The sequence below is a fragment of the Rhipicephalus sanguineus genome, chromosome 8 (genome assembly GCF_013339695.2).
Source record: "Rhipicephalus sanguineus isolate Rsan-2018 chromosome 8, BIME_Rsan_1.4, whole genome shotgun sequence".
Lineage (NCBI taxonomy): Eukaryota > Metazoa > Arthropoda > Arachnida > Ixodida > Ixodidae > Rhipicephalus > Rhipicephalus sanguineus.
The window spans coordinates 39,527,834-39,551,279 of record NC_051183.1 but is presented as its reverse complement, the minus strand read 5'-3'; the positions used below and the strand labels follow the sequence as shown (position 1 = coordinate 39,551,279).

The window sequence follows — 23,446 nt, the reverse complement described above, 5'->3', positions numbered from 1 at the left end:
TGGGCTTAGGACATCAAATAGAAAGCGTAAGGACACTTGCTTCCGAAATTCTCGTTGAAAACTCAATAATTGCGTCGGGCCCGTAGCCAGGAAATTTTTTCGGGGGGGGGGGGGGGGGTGGCGGGAGAGGAGCCACTCACTGAAAACCTTGACTGTTTGAGAAAAACACCTATTTTTATTATTTATTTTGGGTAAAAACACCTACTTCACCAAATTCCTTTTTTGGGGGGGGGGGGGGTGTCTAAGGCACTCCCCCCTGGCTACGGGCCTGGATTGCGTTGAGATTGAACGATGACAATGTTGCTGTTACGACAGAAGATAGCCAAGAATAGCCACCGTTTGCCATCAGTTAACCAACACTAGCTTAAGCCAGCATTAGCCAGCGTTAAGCAGAGCTGGTAGCATGCTAGTAGATACGGCAACTTGATTCAGTCATAAATATCCATCGCATCTCTTTACAGAATGGGTACAAGAAGCCGACAAAAATATTGTCTTGAAAATATAGCACTTTTCCAACATGGGCTGCTTGGGTGCCGCCATGTTGCTTTCTGGACAGTAGTATAAATATGCGTCCCCCCCACCTAGGAATGCACTGCCAAGGCAGCGGCGTTATACTTTGCACCCCTGTGCAACAATGTAAAAGTAGGTGCTTTCTCTCTCGTGTGGGAATGTGTTCAGGCGTTCAAGGAAGGCGATAGTTCGCAGCTCCTTTAGGGTATAACTTCACCGAGGCTTGTCATCTCTGAAGTTTCGTGTTGATCTTGTTTTTCAGATTGAAAGGTTTCAACGAGGCTCATGTAGCATTTTGACATCGACTGCAATTATTAAAATTCATTAGTGATTCACACGGAAGAAGACTACGGTGCATTTCGGTATCCCTTTCATATGATGTCAGCTGACAACAGTGAATGAATGAATGAATGAACTTATATTAAGGTCAGTCCGGCAGTTTCTTTCAGCAGTGAAAATGGCATTTTTTTTTTTGGGGGGGGGGGGGGGGGGGCTGCTGTCATTCAAAAATCAAAACGTGAGAACTTCTGTTTCCAGCATATGCCAGAAAGTGCTTAAAAAGTTGAGCTTTTCCGCTATGACTTACTGACGTATTCCTCCCTTTTTGTGCTTGGCCGGGGATTTTTATAATGAGTTTCACTGCAGGTCAGTGACTCAGGAATGCTTAAATGAGACTTGGCCATTCATGTCTTCAAAAATATGAAAGCGCGAACGTCGCTATTAGCCCCGTGGGAAATATTTTTCTATAATGCCATCGAAAATTCAGCCACTCACTGTTTCTCAGTGCCAGGTTACCTAGGATATAAGACTCTTAATTTAGCTTACATTATTCTTCGAATGAGCTCAAGAGACGCAAGTATTTATTATGAAAATGTTTTGAAGGAACTACTCACGAAAGCGGATTACGCAAGAGACCACGAAAATATTTGCAACAGAGTCCACAAATTTGTTTAATTCCTTGCACGATACATGGTTTTTATCGCCTTAGATGTTCTAGTTTTCCATTTCTTCGTCCTCTTTATTAAATGCAACAAACGACTCGTAAGTTTTGCCGCATATAGAGCAAGCTATGCGAAAATGATGGATATGAGAAAAAGATAAGGTCACAGTTTGCTGGGCGATAGCTTTGTTGTGGCGGCGGACATCCCTTTTCACAGAGTAATGTCAATACAAATAATTGGACGTCACTAGCTCATGTCTTTAAATATTAAGCTAAGGGGAAATGTTGGAAGGGCATAGTTCTTATGACATAACCTATTTTCATACGCTGCCTGCCCTCTAAGAGTTAAAAGAAGTAATTGGCCGAAATTGCTACACGGCCATCGGAAGAAAAAAGCTGGCAATCAATGAAAATCACAGATAGAAAAAGAGATGTGGAAGAGGCAGCATTCGTATCAACGGAAAGTAAAATCGAAGAAACAGCCGAAAACAGGATGCTGTGATGATTATCAGCTCTCACAAAATTTTTCAGAATCTCGGTCTAAAAGATATCGTTTGGAAATATTGAAAAGTAAAGCATACAGCTATAACCGTATGTCACTGAGATGACAGAGACAGCAAAATATGAAATGGCTGCGTACTTACAATGGCTGCCGTCAACAAGCCGTTTCCCAATGGCTAAATGGCTCGAAGAAGAACTCGTACTCGAGATGGAGTTCTCTCTACTGTTCTAGCTATGTTAAAGATGACAACAAATGCTCGAATAGCTGAATGGAGCATCGGCAATAGCGGTGCCCTGCAAGGGACTTTGAGATAGGCACGGAATATAAAGATGTACCAGTACCTCTAAAGGTCCAACAGAATTATATACTATGTGTTTTGAGTCATTCTCTATGTCCCCGGCACCGTATGCCACGCTTGTTCTTGATCTTAGAGCGTTGCTTTGACGCTATGCGTCAGGAGGTCCCAATTCCCAAACTTCCCCTGATAGGTCAAAGTCGTTATACCAGCTAGTACTTTGCTGTAATATGCTGCCGGAGTAATCGTTCAGAGAGAACAAAGTACACGAAGATAAGCCATTTGCTCAAATTTTGCTGCTTTGGCCGCTTCAAGAGGGCCAGTAACTTTTGATCGCCACTGCCAATACTGCGAAGCCTAAGGAATAACTCTATTGTATTCTTGATGTCTTGTGGCATTTCGTGAGTTTATAATTTAAGAGGTAATCTCATTCACTATTTTTATTTTTGACGTACTAACTATTGTGATGTTGACGACAAATGATTCGAATGATTGCCGTGTGCAACAGATGTTCGACAGTGTCACATATTGCGTGGAGGCTTGGAGGTTCGGACTTGTGCGTTGTTTGTTTGAAGTTAAGTTGTCTGAACATGTTTACACCACGTCCAATATGATGATGTCACCAGTAGCAGATTCTACTGCGCTGCTATGTGCCGATCATTTCAATGTCAGAATCTTTGTTGTATGCATTCACGTCTAGAATGTCCATGAATCTATGTTCATTTCCTGTGAGCGTGCAAAGAAAACTACAGTCCCCTGCAGGTCTGGCTAGAAGCTTGAGACAATGTTCTGGCGGGGCAGAAGATGGCGTGGCTTGACTAGTTCCCGAATGTGACAAATTGTTGCCGGTATCGTAGTTACAAAATAGAACTCACGTTTGATGCTGCTGTCAGCGTTTATGACGAACCACGTGATGAAGCCATGAGTATGATGGAACAAAACATTTTCGCCTGTGTATTGCAGTAGTTTTCTTGACTACTGCAATTCGTGAAGACGGCTAAATTAAGTACGTCTTTCGTGCAAAAACCTATTGCAAGCAGCTGATGAGGAAGTTCTCACAGGTTAGTACTATTGCACCAGAAGAAGAAAAATGTGCACGAGATTGTTTGTTTGATCTGACGAATCATTTTATTCGCGTTCTTGCGGTGAGAAATAAATAAACTATGGCTTGAAGCTGGATGGCTGAAAGGCGATTCGGTGGTACGATAGTCTTCGTCGTCACGTTGTGGCCTCTTCTATCTGGCTTTCCTGGCCCACCTGTTCAAAAATGAAAATCATTAGGGAACGTCGAGGCAATCACATACTGATACACACACACGCACTTCAATGTCTATTCCTGAGTGTGCACTCTGTCGTGGCCGAATGAAACCCGAGCAAGATAATCGAACATGTTAGCGGGAAACAAAGAAAACTTGAGACAGTCTAGTTTGGATATAAAGATGCCATTCTTGACATGTGCAAGCGTCTGGTTGCTCGGGTACGTGGGCGTGCGAATGTGAGGTGTGATACGATGTACAACACTTAAAACTGTTCGTTTTATTACGTGTTAATTTACACCTGCTTCAAACATAATGGCAAGTTATTGACGCATAACTTTTTGAAAGCCGTGCGCATTCTAGGGATAATTCGTGAGGTAACTCTAAAGACCTAAGTGCAGAAATTCAGCTGTGCTTATAGTAGCTTTTTTTTTTTCATTCTCCCTACAACCCACCGGGATGGCTCAGTGTCAATGAAAGTGCATGTATGATTGCGTGGTCGTGAGTTGGACTGCCGTCGGAGACGGCCTTATCCAATTTTGATGGTGGGGGTGGGGGGGGGGGGGCGGCGCTGACTGGTGTAAAAATCTTTGTGTATTTGGAATAAGGTGTGCCTTATAATGCCACAAGTTGTGGATTATTCATGGGCCTCCAGCTACGGCTTCTCTGGTAGCTTGTACGTTTCTTTATGAATTTAAATCTTGCAACAGATATACTTTCTGCACGATGACAATATGCCACGCCTAATTTTTGCGAGGTGTGCTAGGGGATCGTAGCTCTACACGAAACACCTTGCAAGAAGTGAATGACTATCGTGAAACTGGCGAAGCGTGTGATTCGGCTTAGACCACTTCAAGTTTACTCCTTGATCCAAGAGCTACTTCCTGTATGGGCGAGGCTGTAGCGGAGTACATAGGGCGTCAAGGATGAGTGCGAGGACATAAGGATTTCTTGAGTACTCCCAGATCTAAGCACGAAAACTATTCTAGCATGTTTTTTTACACTTAATGAAATTACACAGCCACAATCACCTGTTCCGATAGGGTTTTTGCCAGAGCCTGAGAGCACTAAAACGGAAATCGTTATAATCGACAGAGAGAGAAAGAGCATTTATTTGAAGAAGGCAGACAGGTTGGCCTGTGCTCGTGCTCTCTGGCCTGCTACTTTGCACATGGGAAAAAAGGAATGAGAGAAAAACAATGAATGATGAAGATGATGGGAACAGGAAGAAGCGATGCGCACGTGCAATAGCCACGTAACACATTGGTTTCCTTAAAGTCTAGTGTCCAGTTCAGTGCTCTTCATGAATGTCTATGAATGTCCTTGTAGCAGTTGCTGACGCCGTCCGGTCGGACAATGCGGACGACAGGCGCACGGCATACGTATGCAGTGCATGTAGATAATGGTTGTCTACGAAGGATGATTAACGTGGCGATTCGTATCTTCAATGAGTTCGTCGACCGATAACTACGGCAGTTTGTCAAAGAGTACGAAAATACAAGAACGCAACTCACACGGGATGATTTTGCGGACCAGGGTTCTCCGTGTCAATCGACGCACGGTAGCTGGGTGTACCGTAGCGAAAAGCCGTGTTGATTTTCTTGCGAGTTGGCCGTGGCATCCATGTTTGACTTGACCTTCAGCATGAATGGTTTGCTGTGCGCTGGAAGCAAAGTGCTGTGTCAGAATCAGCTAGTACGAGTTAGGGTTGAGTCTCCTAATGTGGCACATGTGAGAATAAGTGGAGTTATTTAATCTGACAACACGTGAGCTGAATTGATATGGATTGCACAGTTGGACCATATTTCCTGTATTTGGTGATAACCTAAGGAGGCAATTAACAGCTCTTTGAGAAAAGCTGCGTTGCACCTGCCCCACTATACATCCAACGTCCAGTGTACGGTTTTAGGAGATACAGTGAACTCTCAATTGAGTGAACTCCAAGGGACCCAAGGAAATAGTTCACTTAACTGAAAGTTCACTAAACTGAATATTCACTAGAATATGGAACAGCATTGGGCACAACAGACATTAGAGTCAAAAGTGTGAAATGCAATTTATTTTGAAAATAAATCTGCAATTTTCATTTGGACTGGTGCCCTTAAAGGCCAACTCCGGCGATTTTTTGGCCATGTCAAAGTAATGGTGCTTTTATGTTCCTGAGAGGTTACTGTTACGGGCCCGATAGCAGAAATACTCGGCAAATTGGAGAATAATTTTAAATAAGCAAAAAAAGCGCAACACCGAAACCGAAACCCAACCGAGTGTACTGTCTACGTATGACGTAGACGTTGTTACGAACGAACCGGAAGTCGTGCAAGGCATGCCGGTCACACCGGCGCGGAGTGCGAAAACTGTGGCAGCCGGGACGACCAGCGAAGCGCCGGCCAAACCAACGCTGTCTGTCGCCTTGTGCACAGCAGACGCTCGCTGTAGCGGCCTAAGCGCCGAAGTTAGCGGTGCCCTCGGCTGCGTCACTTCCGCCGCCTTGCCAACACTGACGTCACAGACGCAATGTTGCCAATAATTGTGGGAAGCCAGGAGGGAGTTTGCAGACGATCTCTAAAAATCATTTGCAAACAATCTGCGCATGTCTCAAGCCTGTAATTTGACATAAATGACGGAAACGTGCAAAGGAACGTACCCAGCGATTTTCACTGAGATCCATCGACCTCGAAAAATCGCCGGAGTTGGCCTTTAAAGCGCAAGAAGAGACAAAGCTTTCCAGAGAGTCTACGTTTCTGTGCACTGCCTCTGGCATAGCTTGTTGCTGAGACACGAAGTCTCGCAACTTTCTAACATACTCTACCGCCTCGACTAGAGTTACAGGATTTGAACCTGCCGCCGATGGATGGGCGATTTAGTGGCGGCTCGCATCGGCTATGCCAGTGCTGCAGTGCACAAAACTTCGTTGAATTGATTTAAAAAATGAGCCTGGGTCCGCGGATCAAGTTCGTTCAACTGAAAAATTCACTATTCTGAAATTCGTTTAACTGAAAGATTTTTGCATAGAGTGCATAAGAAAATCGCCGGGGATTTTCTAAAAGTTCGTTATTCTGAAATATTCGTTAAACCGACGTTCGTACAAGTGAGAGTTTACTGTATGTCGGTATGAAATATTTTTGACCACTGTGATGTTGCAGGAAGAAGCAAACGTAATTGGCTGACACATTGATACAAATACTGCTTGACAAGGGCATTGGTGAATTTGCCTCGGTGTTCTTGTGTTGTCACCAACAATACGTTACTAAACAACCTACAGTACTAAACTGCTAAACTAAACTACTAAACTAAACTGAGTTCTAAATGACCTACAGTCACATCAGTGAACAAGTGGTAAAACTTGACTCTGTCATTGAATGTACATTGGTATGAAAATGATCGAGTTTTATGTTCTACTGAATTTAATTGACTAGTTTTCTCCAGCACCGTGACTTGCCAGGAAAAGAGGTTGTGTCCAGAAATGTTGTTGGTACGTCCTGTACCGTTGCTACCTAATCAGCCGAGTGTACCCTAGGCAGTTTCAAGGTTGCTTGGTAAGACGATCACTACAGGCCAGGCTTTCCTTGTTTTTTTTTACTTTCACTTAACTCGCGTACATAACAGAAACCTTGTTGTCTGACCTGCAATAGCTCACCCGCAATCGGTAGAATTCCTACCACTTTGTCCTCTTGAGCAAGTACACCGAATAATGCCACACGGGCAGATTTGAGGATTGACGCGATATCTCATGTTGGAGCATCTTAAAAAATAATTGTGACGAAAAAGCTGATTTGGGTTTACAGTGTGCTGTGGATGCATGTTTTTGAAAGTGGCGTCCGGCACAAACGTAGCGATTGTGAAAGTTCAGCTAATGAGCTTTGCAAATTGTACGTAAGTAGAGCGAAATATTTCAGAAATATTATTTCGATTGTCAATCGGTTTCCGGTCTCCTGAGGCCTTATGCACGAAAGAACAATGTTTTGTTTCTACTAAGCAGCGACAAGCAATTGATTGATTGGTTGATTGATTCATTCATTCATTGATTAATTGATTGATGATTAACTGAGTAAACACTCACATATGAGTACGTTCTTCTCGTGGAGTCTTGTGCCGCAGAACCGGTCCTCTCCGGGGCCCATGCCGTACGTCGACCCTTGGTCGACGGTGATGAAGTCGTCGCGGCACGACACCACATTGTCCTCATACGTTGGCTGTCCCCACGAGAACGAAGAGTTGGTCTCCGTCTCCCACTTGATGGAGCAGAAGTTCTCTTCCACGCGAAGACATATGGAGTAACGAAGTCCGCTCAGGTATCGGACCTTGCTGTCCACCGGTGGACCGTAGTTGAAACTTCTCACGATGGCGCTTGGGCTGCGGAAGTACTGAAGGCATCCCGGAGGCACTGCAAGGGGGAGAACGACACATATCCTAATTAGGTGGTCATGGTGATGTTACTATAGCCGGAGTTAGCCTGACAGATATGGCCCGCAATCGCTCCACATTGCCGTATCTTTATCATTGCATATTTCATCAGGTATGACTGGATCCGGTCTCTTAGGGAAGGCTAAGATTAATGCAAGACACTTCCTTTTGCACTAAACGTGGCCTCTCTGAGAAGACTGTCTCTTCAGGCCGCTCTTGCTCCACATCATTTAATCCTTTACTAAGGGCTTACGGCGTACTGTTTCCCAACTATAATGCCCGAAATTCAACAGCTCCATACGTTAAGGGTTAGATTTGTTCCAGATTGTATACATTTAGCAATTATATACGTCTTTAAAATATGGATTGCTGAGCTCCAGGCTTTATATAACAAATCTAGCTCTTATTAGAAACATTGTTTAAATATGCAAGATCTATCATTCGCTTAGTTTGCACTTGGTACGGTGATGCCACCTCGCAGTCAAATAGGACTGTTGCTTGCCTTTAGTGCTCCTTGTAGTGTCGCTAAGTTACTTGACATTCGTAGCGTAAACTAGTGTCTGTTTAAAAAAGCGATAGAAAAAATATGGGTAAAACATTCTTTTAACCTATAGCAAACTCTAGAGGAAACCAACCGGGACTCCGGTACTAGCATGTTGCAGCAGTCGGCCTGTACGTATGCCCACCTCCATTTTCTTCCAGGGTCAATCACTTTTGATTAGAGTAGCTTGTCTGTTCTGTGCGTTTGTATCCCAAAACAAACAAAGCCTCCGAATTTATTACACATGATACCGCTGCAAAGCTACGTGCAGTGGCGAATGGCAGGCCGTGCAGCATGATCCGTGACACAAACTGCAGAAATTCCCAAGATTGGTTTGCTGTTTTTATGAGAATGGCCAAACCATCCTCGCTGAACGATTATGACACTCCTGTATGTGTTTGTCTGTGTTTCTACTTACCGCTCCCCTCCCTCAGTCATATTTTTCTTACTTTTCTGTCTCCCCTTACAAGTTCGTCAGTGTAGGGTAGCAAACCAGATATTTATTTTCCGGTTAACATCCCTGCCCTTCCGCATTACATTTCCCTCTCTCTCTCTCTCCACTTGGTGCATTGTCCAGGCAAAGGAAAGAAAGAAGGATCGATTTGCTGTACCGGCATACAAGGCGGCACAACACGTCTTGAAGTTTTCTGGCTTGTATACAGAGAAACCATAAGCTTCTCATTGCGACGGGTTTGAAAATTCTACCTACGCTACAAAACAGCACTAAGAGTTTCATATTGTTCATCTGAGTTCATGAGCGGTCGTAGGTCGCCATGGTAAAAAGAAACCATTTCTGCAGCGTTGGTTTAGGGAACATACCGATATCAAGGCTTCCACATTGAATCATGCTGATCTTGATTCTCCACCGCCTCGGGCGCTTGCCTCCTCGGCTGATAACGCTGAGCACGACTGGGTTGCCAGACTGTCGACCCATGTCAACGTACACTGCGAGAAAAATAGACATTGGTTATGCGTGGTTCGCTGTACCGATTATCGGTACGTGACTTCTGAACAATGCGAGTTCATCAGCTATAATTCTGGCAAAAGCCACGATACTCGTGAAACAAAACCATGGTTTTGAAGAAAGAGCAATATTTCTGGGGAAGAGAAATTGATTGTGTGTTTCTACGAGCAACACAGGCATTGCCCTTGGACGTATAGCATTTGGTATTTCCAGAGATAAAATATTCTATAACGAAAATGCTGTGCTGGAGGTTTCAGCAAATTCAAGTTCCCCAAACGGCGAAGGAGCACACGACTGTGGTTCCAGAACTGCGGCTTAATTGTAAAATGTGATTGACAGAAGACGCTTGTTCAATTTTACTGCTTCGATTGTTACATCGTTGCTACGTGCCCGCACACTTACGACTATATATTGCTTTACAGCAACAAGCGACTGTGGTAGTCACCAGGGAGTGGGGCATCCCACATCCCACTGCATATATGGCGCAAACACAATTAGTCCTCTTCTAAGTCTTTGCATAAGCGTCATTCATGTTTGAGAATCAATGTTCCATTTGCAATGACACTAAGGAAGCACAGCTCACTCGTCTAAATGCTGCCCACGGTATCTCATACGTATAGTCTTTAAAGACAACAGAGAAAGAAATAAGGCCTCCCATTTCGCACGTGATTCTTGAAAAATAGCGCTGTTTGATATGCTCATTACGCAGATTGGTGCGTCGTTTGAGCCACCAGAGCTATATGAAAGTCGGCATTATTTATCAGGAGTCATGGGAATAGTTAACACGAATAGTAAATGCTTCTGACATGTGATGGCTGCACCATTTGATCGGCGAGAATAGGTGATGCGAACCGGTTACTATTTTTTAACATTATAATACGAAAGCCAGAGTCTTTTTCTGGTGGGACGTCCGCGATTCAGCACAACCTGTTAGCAATTCACTGCGTCACTTCTACTTAAGCATAGGCATTGGAGGCATACGCGAAGCTTTTTTCTCACGGCAAAATCTTTCTTTAAAAGACGTTTGTTTCAGTTTGTCGGATGCCTATTATACTAATCATATAGAATTTTAACGTTACGGTACGTTGTACGAATAAAGTTTGTCTTTGTTATGGCTACATCTATTATGCTTAGGACCATTGCAATACTTCCTGGGCGTTTGACTGCCAAGGACGTTTCGTAAGTAACGATGTACGCGTTCACGATTTTGAATTTCTACCTTCCTCCAATATATTATCCCAAACGTTTACAGACTTTGCAGACGTTATAAAGTTTGAGGTCACACTTAGATTACGGAAGAATGATTTTGTATATAATTTTATGTTTTGTGAATGTCAACCGTTAAAGCCATTTTGGATCAAGAGACCAGCGTTTCAACTTTATTGTATGCGGTCAACGTAGTTTGGTTGTAGAGCATTGATGGCCCCTTGTATAATAGACGTTGAGCTTTTGAATTAAACCAGAAAAACGACGATAATTGGTTTTATTCTTTGGTCTTCCTGCATCTTGTCGCCCATATAGCTAGCCCGAATAATCAAATCGTTATTTTAGCGTGAAAGCGTGCTATCGCATCTACAAGAGTTTGAGAACTGTCGGTTCAACTTACGGTGTTGTCCGTTGTTTTCACCGCAGAGCTGCGGTAGATTCTCGCCCACGGTGCTGCGGACCATGAAGGAGTCCACGTTGCACAGACCCTGCTCATCGGGAGGCGCCAAGCTGAACTCAAGGAAGTCCAGGCGTAGTTGGCAGATGTCGGGCGTCTTGGTGATCGTCACCTCGCAGGTACCCGTGCCGACCTCGCCGCTAGGGTAGCTCGGGTTCACGAACTCGGTCTCATTCACACTGCTCACCATGTTGCACGTGAAACTCACTGTGGACAAAAGGTGAGGCCAGGACCGAGAACCGTGAGTCAGCGCTACTTCGCTCAAGCACGCCATTAGGGATCTGTGTATGCAGCCGTTTCATGGGTTATAACATGAACAATATGAGGAGGAATTCCAAACTCATGTTTAAGCAGGCATTAATAGCGATGGGTAGACTTAAGCGCTCACGTGTTAGCAGGTAGCTCGTTTTCGCCCTGGAGATCATTTAGGCGTTACTGGACTCCATTTCGCAATCGTGTGTGCAAGGAACATTATATTTTGAATGTAATTATAGGTGCTCTCGAAATAGCCTAACGTCTGAAAGTTGCTGTGTGACAACAGTGAACAGGCAGCCCATCTGGTCAAATTAGATGACGCTGGCAAGCAAGTGGTAGTCTTTACAGAAAGTGATTTACCACGACATTCATTAGAAAGATTATTGATAATTTAACCAGTGAGCCAACGCCTTCCAGGTAATGAGATGCCTTCAAAGTGCCTTTTAGTCAGAATGTTGTACCGGTGGAATAGTACACCATAATATCACAGCGGGTGATGCGAGTAAGCGATCAGGGGACCTTATAAAGCTCTTCCATTATTTCAGCCGTGGCTGTTTTGGACGACACTATATTGATATCGTGGCTCTTGACATCTAGTTTTTCATGGCCATCCGAGGTCTTGTGACTTTCAGCCTTTTGTCATTTATATGGCTTGGACAAACTTCCCTTTTCAGTTTGCATCCAGCTTGAGTACATGCAACTGCCCATCAATGTGACCCATTCAGTGGGATCAATGCAGAGGCTATAGGTGCTATCATTGTTTCGTGCCTGGTGTTAATGACTAACCGTGACTCAAGAGTGTGTGTCCAACCTGTTTAATGATTGCTTGCTGTCATTTTTTACCATAGGCGTACGCACGGGGAGGGGTGGGCAGGGGGGCGCCCCCGCCTAGTCACATAAGAGGGGGGGGGGCGCAAAGTCTGCTCCATACATTCACTTAGTAGGGAGGGGGGCGCTGCAATGAGCCTTCGCCCCCCTCCCCCTGATCAGGCACCCTGCGCACGCCTATGTTCTTGACAAATGTGTACCGCTACCCAATGTCGCTGCGAGAATTCTTCAGCTTTTCTAAATTGCATTTACCAGAGCTTCGCATGAGGGACCATTAATTCGTTTCGTGAAATATCCAACTCTCTAATCCAGACACATCTTTCCCTTAAACACTGGTTCATAATTGTGAACAACAGCAATAAAGCTAGGAAAATGTCTCGTGCGTGAAGTTCGTAAATGATACACTGGAATAGACGCTGAAGATGCTGGTTTTTAAAGACGATAGTCTTTCTTGGGGGACTTAAACGCAGAAATTTTGGTCTGTCTTTCTGTCTTTCTGTTTGTCGGCACGTCACCCGATTCAGCCAACCGGCCAAAGTTGAACCACTTGCTTACCGCCCACCCATCTTGAACTGGTACGGCTGTTCATACTTATGAACGTTGTCGATCAAAAAGTAAATATTACGCATATCTGAGGCGTAACATCATTAGGTAAGTATTAGGTGGTGTGTTCCTTTAATAGAAAATACATAGATACGCAATTTTAAAGACCTTGATGGTAGGCGTTTAACGTTGAGACAGTAACGCGTTTATTAAAAGATTGCCACAGCTGAAGCGATCAGCGGTCCAAGCCGAGCAAGCGCGAGAGCCAACAACAACCGTCTTCGTCTTCTTCTTTCGCAGGCGTTCTTGTCTGCGACCTACCATGTTACAAATCACTCCCCCGCGGAAAAGGAGCCATCCTGGCGACCTAAGGAACAGGTACAACTGGTGGGTCATAATGCGGCTTCAGTCGATCGACGTGAAAAGTCTCGCGGCCGCGATGACGGCGGTCCGTAGATGATTGAACAGGCTCAATCATATAGTTAACTGGGGATGCTTGACGTAGGACGCGGTAGGGGCCTTCGTACTTAGGCAGTAGCTTTGTGGAAAGGCCAGGAGCAGAGGACGGAACGCGAAGCCACACCAACGTTCCAGGCGAATACGACTGAGGAGGCAGGTTTTCGTCGTGACGGTCCTTCTGGCGCTACTCGCCCTACAATGTTACAACCCTAGTTTCTTAAGGTGCGCTGAAAATGCGACTGCGCTGAAACTTGTCTTCCTCCGTGCCCTCTGCACAAGCTCATGTTGTGTTTCGGTTTCGGTTCAGTATTGCATTGTACGAATGACAGGGGGCGCCGCTCTGGCATTCCTGTTTTACCCAGGCGACGTGTAAGTAAGAGAGTTTGTGGAGAGTACTCGTTGAGTGCGGACGTTTCTTCAGCCTGTTTCACATGCAGCGATTTTGCTCCAAGAGCGGAGCGGCTGCCGTCGCGGAAGCCCAAAAACAGGTTTTTTCGAGCGACCAGTGGACGCGCGATCGAGATCGCCAGAGTTGGAAAAATTCGCGAGCGGCAGAGCGGCTGCCCAAGGTCAACCAATGGGGGAGCAGTGACGCGGGGAGCACGTGACCGTAGGGATGGAGACGAGAGCAGCCGCGCGCGCCGGGAGGAACTCGCTCCGACTCGGTTTCCTAGCAGACGACATTCGCTGCAACGAGCTGGCAGTGTAGAAAACGCCGTTCTTTTCCTTTTGTTGTTCTTTACTGCGCTTCCATCAAAGCAGACAAATCGTTTGCACGTGTCATTTTGTTCTTTTGTATTTTTATCGAATCGTGACACCAACATAGGTCCGGACAGGGGGAACCTACGACACTCCGCACTTGTTCGCAGTAGACGTTTCAGTTTTTTTTTTTACTACTCTGGTGCAGCACGTTCGAACAGTTTACTGTTTTCTTTTCCCTTTTTTTTTTTTAGTGGTCACGTACCCCGAAGACGACAAATGCCGCCGCCTCTTTACTGCAGAATGCCCATAGGCAAAAAAAAAAAAAAAGAGACGAGCTCCTTCACAAACCCACAATGTCGTCGACTGGGCCGCTTGCATCCGGTTGCCGGCCCATACGGCGCACCAGCGCCTTGCGGCATTCGAGAGCAAAAGCCACCGAAAGCCCTGTGAAAGCTTAAAACCCCCAAAACAAATTCTTTCTTTCGCTTTTCCATGGCCAAGTGTATGGGCGTGCAACATGACTTGCGTGGTAAAAAAAGAAAGCTGGAACAGAAATAAACGTGACTACTGAAGTTGTTTAATTGCACTCTGATACACTGCACAATTGGGCGAGTTGGTACAGATGCATGGCTTCAGAACGGCGCAACAAGGAAGACGAAAATACGAAAGATCACACGAACAGATCACACGAACTCGGCGCTTGTGTTCGTGTGATCTTTCGTATTTTCGTCTTCCTTGTTGCGCCGTTCTGAAGCCATACACTGCACATTTTCATCATTCAAGGTTTAGGCGCGTGAAATTCGATCACCGAAGTAGAAGGCTCGTGAAACTTGCAACCCAAGCGCACCAAAGCAAGCGAGCCCGGAGAAAGGAAACCCGCGGATAACGGGCGCTTCCCACAACCATCACTGCGCATCGCAGAGGCGCGCGCCGCGCAAGAGCGGTGCATGTGAAACGAAGCCGCGTCCGAGCGTCCTGCTGCCGCTCGATCGCTGCGGGCCCCGCCGCTCGGTCGCTCGCATGTGAAACCTTCGGCGCATCGCGCCAAACAGCGTGTTCGGGCTGGCCGGCGTCCCCACCGGTCGCGTTGGTCACCGCCGGTCTTCGCCTGCCGCAGCGCCGGGACTACCAGCCCGCAACACAGCACTCAAGTTTCCCGACGAATTGCCAGATGGCGTCCATATCTCACGCAGCGCCTCTTCTATCGTCTTTAGACGACATTTGCAGCGAAGCACGCAGATACGCGGCCAATTTTTTTATTAGTGAGAGATGCTTCGGATAATAAACATCCGTGAAGTTGGGTCGTGCACGAAATTTGGTGCCAGATGCCCACTGCATGTGACTGAAAATTTAGTAGGTGCATAAGGGATATTACTGTGGCAGCGACATGGCCTTGTTTTTTTTTCTCGTCATTTAGATCGCACGCATGCACAAATAGCAAATCTTTTTTTTGTTCTTTCGTTGCTTTGTTGATATATCTAAATCGGCGTTATATTAACCAGCTATCACGTAGCGTTCGCGAAAAAAACGTGAGCACTTTGGCTCTGGCAGGAATAAAGCTTTATAAATTGAAATAAAGGTATACTGCACATGCGCTTAGAGAGAATGATATAGATAAGAGAAAGGCAGGGACGTTATTCGTATTTAGCAGTTTGCACGCAAATTGCGATATTCTAGGCAAAGAAAAGTTGTTCTGTCGTCTCCATGGTCCTAGTTTATTTTTATCATCTTCAATATTGTTCATCGTATATAAGCCTAATCAGATTTCTTTTGAATAATTTCTGTGGTGTAACATCACAAAACAACATGCAAAGGCTTTATGAACAACATTGTTGCGTAGGGCTTCGCATTGATACACACCGGATGTTATGCAATAGCGACGGTAGACACCAGGACAAGAAAGAGGACGACACACTGCGTGAGTGCGTTAGCTCTCCCTCCGTTGCTCTCACTCCTAGTGAAATCAACATTTTGAACGGACTGTGATGAGCTTTTTTACGAATCTTTGCTATTTCTGTGGCGATAGTACTTACCTTAGACATGTGTACTATGCACCCTTATGTATACAAATACATAAAACAGCTGCAGCAATAAAACTATGTTGTAAGATAGCGTAGTGTGTCGTCCTCTATCTTTCCTGGTATCTTCGCGCTGGTAGTATACAGTCATGAATGTCCAACAAGTCCAAGCCGCCACCCTTATGGATTAACGGCTGCTCAAAGCGAACTAGATTTCATCTAGCTTTCCAACTCCTATGATGTTCAGCCACGGCAACCTCGGTACCGTAGCAACGCTAATGAAAGTACATATCCAGCTATCTTATACATGTGAATATCAATCAAAAAGAAGTGTCTGGTTTAGAAAAAAAAAGTAAGCAACAGGACAGTTCGGACTTGCGGCCTTAAGGCGAGCGCTTACGGCATATCTCGCTACTATTATACACGGCACTCACCTCTGCAGCAGACTCCATAGCCTTCAGCGCATCGTCCTATGTCCGTGCCCTGTTTGGCGCCACACTCCTGCTCGGTGACGCATGTTCCGTTCTGGCCGTATTTTCCTTCGCAGGCTTGGTTTCGGTACCGAAGGAACGTGAAATATCCACCTGCAGTATAAAATAACGGCACACATCTGACATTGTAGTTCTGTCACGAACGTCACAGGAATGCCACACTGTAGTCGACACCATCTCAACCTGTGATTTGCATGCCATCGTCTTTGCTCTGCTTCCCTTTCATAGGGAAGTTCTGACGTTGACGATGGAGAAACTTGAGCCTGACATTTAATAGGAACTGCTACATACTAGGCAGAACTGGGCTTCCATTTTGCGTAGACTTTCTTACGTTTATTAGTTCGTAACAACAAATTTCAACCAATAGTAGAGAGACGTTTTTTGCGAGAGTGGCTGGATTCATGACAAGTAGCCGTTATGAACAGAAATCATTATGTGAGTTTCACGCTGAACAGTGCATGCTCAAAACTTGTTCAGTCTTCATCGTTTCACAAAGAAAGTGCTGGGCCCGCGCGGAATTTGCTGGCCGACATTGATTTTTTTTTTCAATTTCTTCTTGGCATATTTGTTTCTCAAGAAGAGTGCCGTTTAAGCTATACGGTACAATAAGTGCTGAAAGATCATGTTTGCTAGGCACAGTAACAATGAATTGGTGATGTCCTGAAGTGCCAGCTAATATTCAATGCGTGACCGCATACTTACTCAATTGCGGCCTCGACGTCTGTGCATTCGCGAGGCCCAGCAGGGCAATGCCCACAAGGAGTGCCCAAAGAATTCTCGGCATCTGCAAACAGCACGTCACTGTTTATACACACGGACCGTTTCACATTATCACGAACTGCGGTACACTATACGTACTGTGGTACAACATGCAATTCTGAACGTTTAGCACCTACACACTGTGACCACAGGCTCCGGCTGCAACAGTAGATAGAGTTATTCGGGACTATACACAGGCACATAATTCTTGAGGTGATCCACAAGTTTACTGAAATGTTCATGAGGTACTCTACTGAGGTGCGCCGGCGCCCTAATAATTGGAAGGCGGACATCGAATATGAATGCTTCTGTAGTTGAGAGCAAAACCTTTAATACAATAGTTCTAGTGTCGCTGAAGAAAGAACTAGTATCTGATTGACGTTTTAATGTTGTCAGAATTTGATGTGGTTCATATAAATGGATATTTACGGAAACTTCTCATCGATACAGTCCATGTATCTTTAGTTTCTTGAAATTACAGGAAATAAGATAACTTGTACTGCGATAACGTTGTGATGCGGCCTGTTCTTATTTATTCCTTCAGTAAGTATTACGAAGCTACTGCAAGAAAAATACGGGATTAATCGTATTGGTAAAAGATGACGCTCTAGATATCGATACGTCTTATCGATGAATGTAACGCTTGGCGAATTCGCCCATGGAAGGAGTCAGTCGTGCAAGGGCACCAGGGGCCGAATTCAAAAAGTTTCTCTTTCGTGAGTGCGTTTACCGATTGGTCAACCAGCTTTGCTAATGATATGTCCAGCATCGTGATTCGCTCAAATGCCATCTTAAGAAAATTTTTGCGCAAGACTTTTGTGTGAATACGTGCCCTAATCTAATAAAGCTAGACTAGGAATACCCAAACACTATCCGGACATACAAGAGCCGCCACTATACGTTTATAGAAACGCGAATTCGCACTCTGTGCCCAATTAATTTCTCGACTTTCGGTGACCAACGAAGTCGCAGCTGGTTGTATAATATACCGCTTAGGACAATTTCAGGGTGTGGGAATAATTGCTCTTACGCTAATTTCTAACACCGGCTTCTACCAGGCGCTGATATATCGACGTCTTATTAGACCCGCAATGGTCCCTAGTGCACCGGCGATTAAGTGCAAAGGACGCAATTAATAATTCCTCGTGCCTTTCCAACCGGACGCCGCAGGTCCACGACAGCCCTGGAGCCATACATGTCACGTCATCGCGTGCAAAAGCAAAGCAAGCTCCGTGAAATAAGCGCTCACCTTGCGTGTTGGTTGGACTGAATCCAGTCTGGGCGCTGCAGACCAGGACTGAAGCGGCCGGCGAGTCAAGGTGGTCGTTTTAAGGCCGCAGCTTCGTTCTCCGGCACTACCTCCTCCCGGAAGCCAACCGCAGGAGAGCAGGTCACACAGCCGAAACGTCGCTTTGCTTTTGCGCTTACTTTTTTGCTTCTTTTTCTCTCGCCGCCGCCGCCGCGCGAGGGCAAGAAGATTTTCACGGTCAACGATCCTGCACGTCCTCCCATTTCCTTCCTTTCCGAGCGTCGCCTGCATGGTGCTTTTTTCTTTTGTTTTGTTTTGCTGAAGTGTTTGTGCTTTCGTGTGACTTAAGTTTGAGTTCGCTGCTGTTGTTTTCGCTCTATTTAGGTGCAGCTTTAACCATACCTGCTTGTTGCTTTTTTCCCTCATGCAGGCCCATCTCGTTACCCGGCCTGTTCGCTTTGGGAAAATTTTGGTGCAAAGGTAAACATCCAAAGAGATATGAAAAGTCGCCTGGTGCTGCTCTTTGTTTTGCTGAAGTGTGTTGTGTTTTCCTGTGATTTTCAGTTTGAGTTCTTTGTTTTTGTTTTCGGTCTGTTTGCAAGCAGTTTAAACATACATGCGTGTTCTCTCGTTATTTTTTATCAGGCAGGCCTACCTCATTAGCCCGCCTGTTGACTCTGGAAATATTTTTTTTGTAAACGTAAACATTGATAGCATTCAGAGAGATACGAAAAGTCGCCTGGTGCTGTTTTGTGTTCTGCTGAATTGTCGGTGCTCTCGTGTGATTTTCCGTTTGAGTTCTTTGTTGTTTTCGCTCTGTTTACATGTAGTTTTAAACATACCTGCATGTATTTTTTTATTTTGTCAGGCTGGCCCACCACATTACCCAGCTTGTTAGCTTTGGGAAAGCTTTTAGTGTAAATGTATAAACATTGATAACAGAAAGGTATGAAAAGAGAGAGAAAGAAGAAGGAAAGGGGCAGAATGAATAGCAGAGGCAACAAACTTGCGGCAAGGTGCGCCATGAAACTTTGGTAAAACATTTTGTTCTTGTCCTAAACAACAGAAGAAGCAAAATTTTTTCAGAAACTAGGACCACGAAGTTCAGCGTACTTCGGAGAGATTCTTTTTGCCTTGTTCCCTGATTTAAACGTGAAATCAGACCCCGTAGGGAGCTCCTATAACAGCTATTGTGGCGAATAAAATTTGAAAGGAAAAATTCTACGCAATACATCTGTATTGGAAGGCGGAGTTTGTTGCAGGTGAGATGGCAGTGTACGTTGATTCTTCTTCTTCTTCTTCTTCTTCTTCTTCTTCTTATTATTATTATTATTATTATTATTATTATTATTATTATTATTATTATTATTATTATTATTATTATTATTATTATCATTATTTGATTTGCATACACAAGGACACAGAGGAAAGAGGGAGAGAGCGGGCTGACAATTTCCACCTAGAGGGGCACAACGCCTGCCTACTCTTCGGGAGGAGGGAAGAGGAAAGGAAGAAAGGAGGAGAGACAGATGAAAGGATAGATGATAGATGAAGACAGAAGGTAGATAGAAGATAGATGAAGGAGAGATAGATTTAAGAAAAAATTATGACGAAGACTTGGGCAAAAATAAACGAAAACACGAACCTCATAAGAAAACATGCACATTCTTTGTAACCAGCCTTTTTCGATAATTCCAGATGATTATGCGTGATACCAAATACGAAACCGATATAAGAACATGGTGTTATAGACATGCCGTCTACTTGGAGAACTGGCACGCAGTGGAGACACTCACACAAAAACTATATAACGACAACGACGGTACAACGGTGACTATGTGATCATGATGCTTAAAAGAACAAGAACCAACAAGTACACTGATGCTGTTACGTCACTTAAGCCGCTTCAACTATCATGTTTATTCGGCTTCATCACCAATGCAGGGACGACGCTGACATGAAAAATGTTTTGCGGCAACAAAGACTTAACGATGACTGTATGACAATAACGCTGACAAGAACAAAGAGCGACCAACCACTGTAACGTAAGCAGAGGCGGCGCCACCAGCAGTGGCGTAGCCAAGTGGGGGGGGGGGGGGGGGGGGGGTCAAACCGGGTCCGTGCCCCCATCCCCCAATTTTTTTTTTGTCATAGCATACAGAACAGAAAATGACACTCGACCACATCTGCCTGCCCGGCCCCCACTACAGATCAAGGAGGTGCCCCACCCCCCGAAAAAAAATTTTGCCTACGCCCCTGGCCTACAGGGGGGTGAGGGGGGGGGGGGCATAATATTTCCGCCTGCCCCCTCTTCGCCCCCCCCCCCCCCCACCGAGAAAACATTCAAAACACAGTGCGTAAGTTCTCAGCCTCCCTGTACCCCTGGAGGAACTCTTTTTAACAAGGTGTGGGTTCGAGCTAGTTGGTACTCCATGATCACCACTTCTTGCGCAAAATTTTCTAAGACGACGGACGAGTCTGTTTCGTCCGTCGTCTTAGAAAATTTTGCGCAAGAAGTGGTGATCATGGAGGAACTCGTCTGTCGTGGGTGCCCCCCAGCAAAAAAAAAAAAAAAAATATCGCGCCGCTTCTGCACGTAAGCCTATTCAACTATCTATAGTTTATTCGGAATCAACCTTTCGTCTCATACACACAGTGACGACACTCACATGAAAAGTACTCAAAGGCGATGATGGCCTAACGATGACTGTGCGATCACGACGCTTAAATGAATCACGATCAACGACCAACCAGATCACCAGTGTTATCTTCATGTAAGAGGAAGATTATTTCTACTGTTTCACCGCAAAATAACTTGCTAGTCCTTGGAGGAGCTGCCTTAGATGATAGTCACTGCAAAACCCTAGCCTTAGGTCCTAAATACTGTTTTAAGCCGAACCTGAAACCAATAGACGTTTTAAGTTTGCCGCGTACAATCACTAGACTTGTTTCTGAAGAAGAGCGTTCCCACTGCATTTCAGACTGCGTTGCTAGCATCAAGGGTTCTAATATGCATCTCAAGTGTTCTGATCCTATCCGGCCTTTGGTTAATTACTGTGTCGAGAAGAAACTCAGGCCAGTAATTTCAGATAAGGAAGGGTATTTTGTAATTATGCCGGACAGTTTGTTCTCAGAAAAAGCATTAACAGCCATAGAAAAGAATTTTAGGACGGTAAAACTTAAGCCATCGGTAGTTAGGCAACGTGCTGTCGACCTTTTGTTAAGACATAATCTTGAGAGAATAGCGTGTAATGTCAAGAAGGCTAAATCACTTACTTTAGAATTGTTTTTTTTCAGCGAAAACACATAAGAACGAGATTCCGTTTCGAGCAATCGTTTCAGAGCAAGGCACCTGGCAAGTCGCTGTATCTAGTTATTTGCAGAACTGCTTAACCTCTTTGAGTTTTTCAGACCCTTTTCGTATGCGTAATTCTCAGGCGCTAGTTCAGTTCCTCTCAGAGGAGAACCCCGGCTGTTGTAAAGCTTTTAGTATGGATATTGAAGACCTATATTATTCTTTGCCGCATAAGGACTTGTTAAAATGTGTTAATGAATGTATTAACGAACAAGGCCACCAGACGGTTTTCACCGATAAATGTGGTGTTTCTACCGGGGCATTTCTAGAAATCCTTTCCATGTATTTAAAGTCGACGCTGGTAGGTTGGATGGAAGGCGTTTATGTGCAGAAATCAGGGATACAGGGGCGTAGCCAAGGGGGGGGGTTGGGGGGGGTTCAAACCCCCCCCCCCCCGAAATTTTTCAGTTTTGCTTGGGTATATATACACGCACACATACAAACGCACGCACGAACATACGTAATGTATGGTTGAACCCCCCCCGAAAAAAATTTCTGGCTACGCCCCTGCAGGGATATGTATTGGTTCTAAGGTTGCTTAGGTTCTTAGTGATTTATACCTTAGCAAGATTGACAATCTTTTGGAAGGCGTCTTAGGTAATTCGGTTATTAAGGTTTTTCGTTATGTGGACGACTACTTGATTTTTTGTAGTGATGAGGACTTTGAAAAGGTGGTAACTTCCGTGAGCGAAAAATTTGAATTAAATGGAGGAGGGCTGAGCTTTACTAAAGAGGTGCCTCAGAATAATGGAATACAATTTCTAGACATTTCCTTAACGTTCCAGAAGAACCACGTGTGCTGGCAGTATTCTCCTAGATCTTCCAAACCGCTGTTAAATTTTTCGTCGAAGCACTCGAAGGTTGTAAAAAACGGCATCGCCATGTCTTGCCTTAAGTCAGCCCTCACCAAGTCGTGTGAGCACAAAATGAGTGATAGCTTTAGCGCACAGGTTACGCGTCTTTTAGATGTAGGGTATCCTCGTGATGCAGTGGCCACGGTCGCTGAGCGTTTAAAGAAGTCTATTGTGTTAAGTTCGAGCATGGTTGCAAAAAGCGATAGGAAGAAACGTGTCGTAGGTATTCCGTACATTCATTGCATATCTCACAGGCTAAAAAAAGTAGGAAGTAGATACGGCGTTAATGTTGTTTTCACGGCTGCCAATAAGCTAGGTAAGATTTGTGCTGCTGTGCAGAGGAAGAATGAGCGAGTAAAAGACAAGAAGCGGACCGATAATTGTTTCGTAAAACACACCAACAAATTCACTGATTGCCGTACGAGTGTGGTGTATAAGGTCCCTTTCAGCTGCGGCCGCTTCTACGTAGGACAGACGGGCCGATGCATTAACCAGAGATTGTTGGAACATAAGAGATCGCTAACAGGAGGCTCACCTTCTAATCTATCATTACATTGTCGAGATTGTAAGTGCACGCCAAAATTCGATGAATGCGCAGTGTTGTACCGGCATAGAAATGAAGAAACGCGCCTGATGATTGAAGCATGGCATATCGAGAATAGTGGTAGCGCATGCGTGAGCCAACCGTCGATTAACTTGCATAAAGATGAAATCAAATGCCTTAACAGTTATCTTCCACGTAGACCGCCACGCGTGCCGGATTGATAGGTTCGCCGGTTGCATGGGCATGCGCAGATAAGTTTTCGTGCCTTCTTTCTTTTCAGCCGTTGTGCGTCTCTTCAGTTGTTAGTCGGCGTT

General features: G+C 44.9%; 1 protein-coding gene across 1 annotated transcript; it reads right to left on the bottom strand.

The window, feature by feature from the left end:
• Nucleotides 1-4,993: 4,993 nt before the first annotated feature.
• LOC119401754 (uncharacterized) lies at nt 4,994-22,966 on the bottom strand (the record flags this gene model as incomplete). The annotated part of the gene is made up of 7 exons (XM_049418197.1): nt 4,994-5,166; nt 7,564-7,887; nt 9,268-9,393; nt 11,019-11,282; nt 16,315-16,464; nt 17,074-17,155; nt 22,928-22,966. Coding segments are annotated over 7 exons (1,101 nt in total), but the record flags the coding sequence as incomplete, so codon positions are not given.
• Nucleotides 22,967-23,446: the final 480 nt, after the last annotated feature.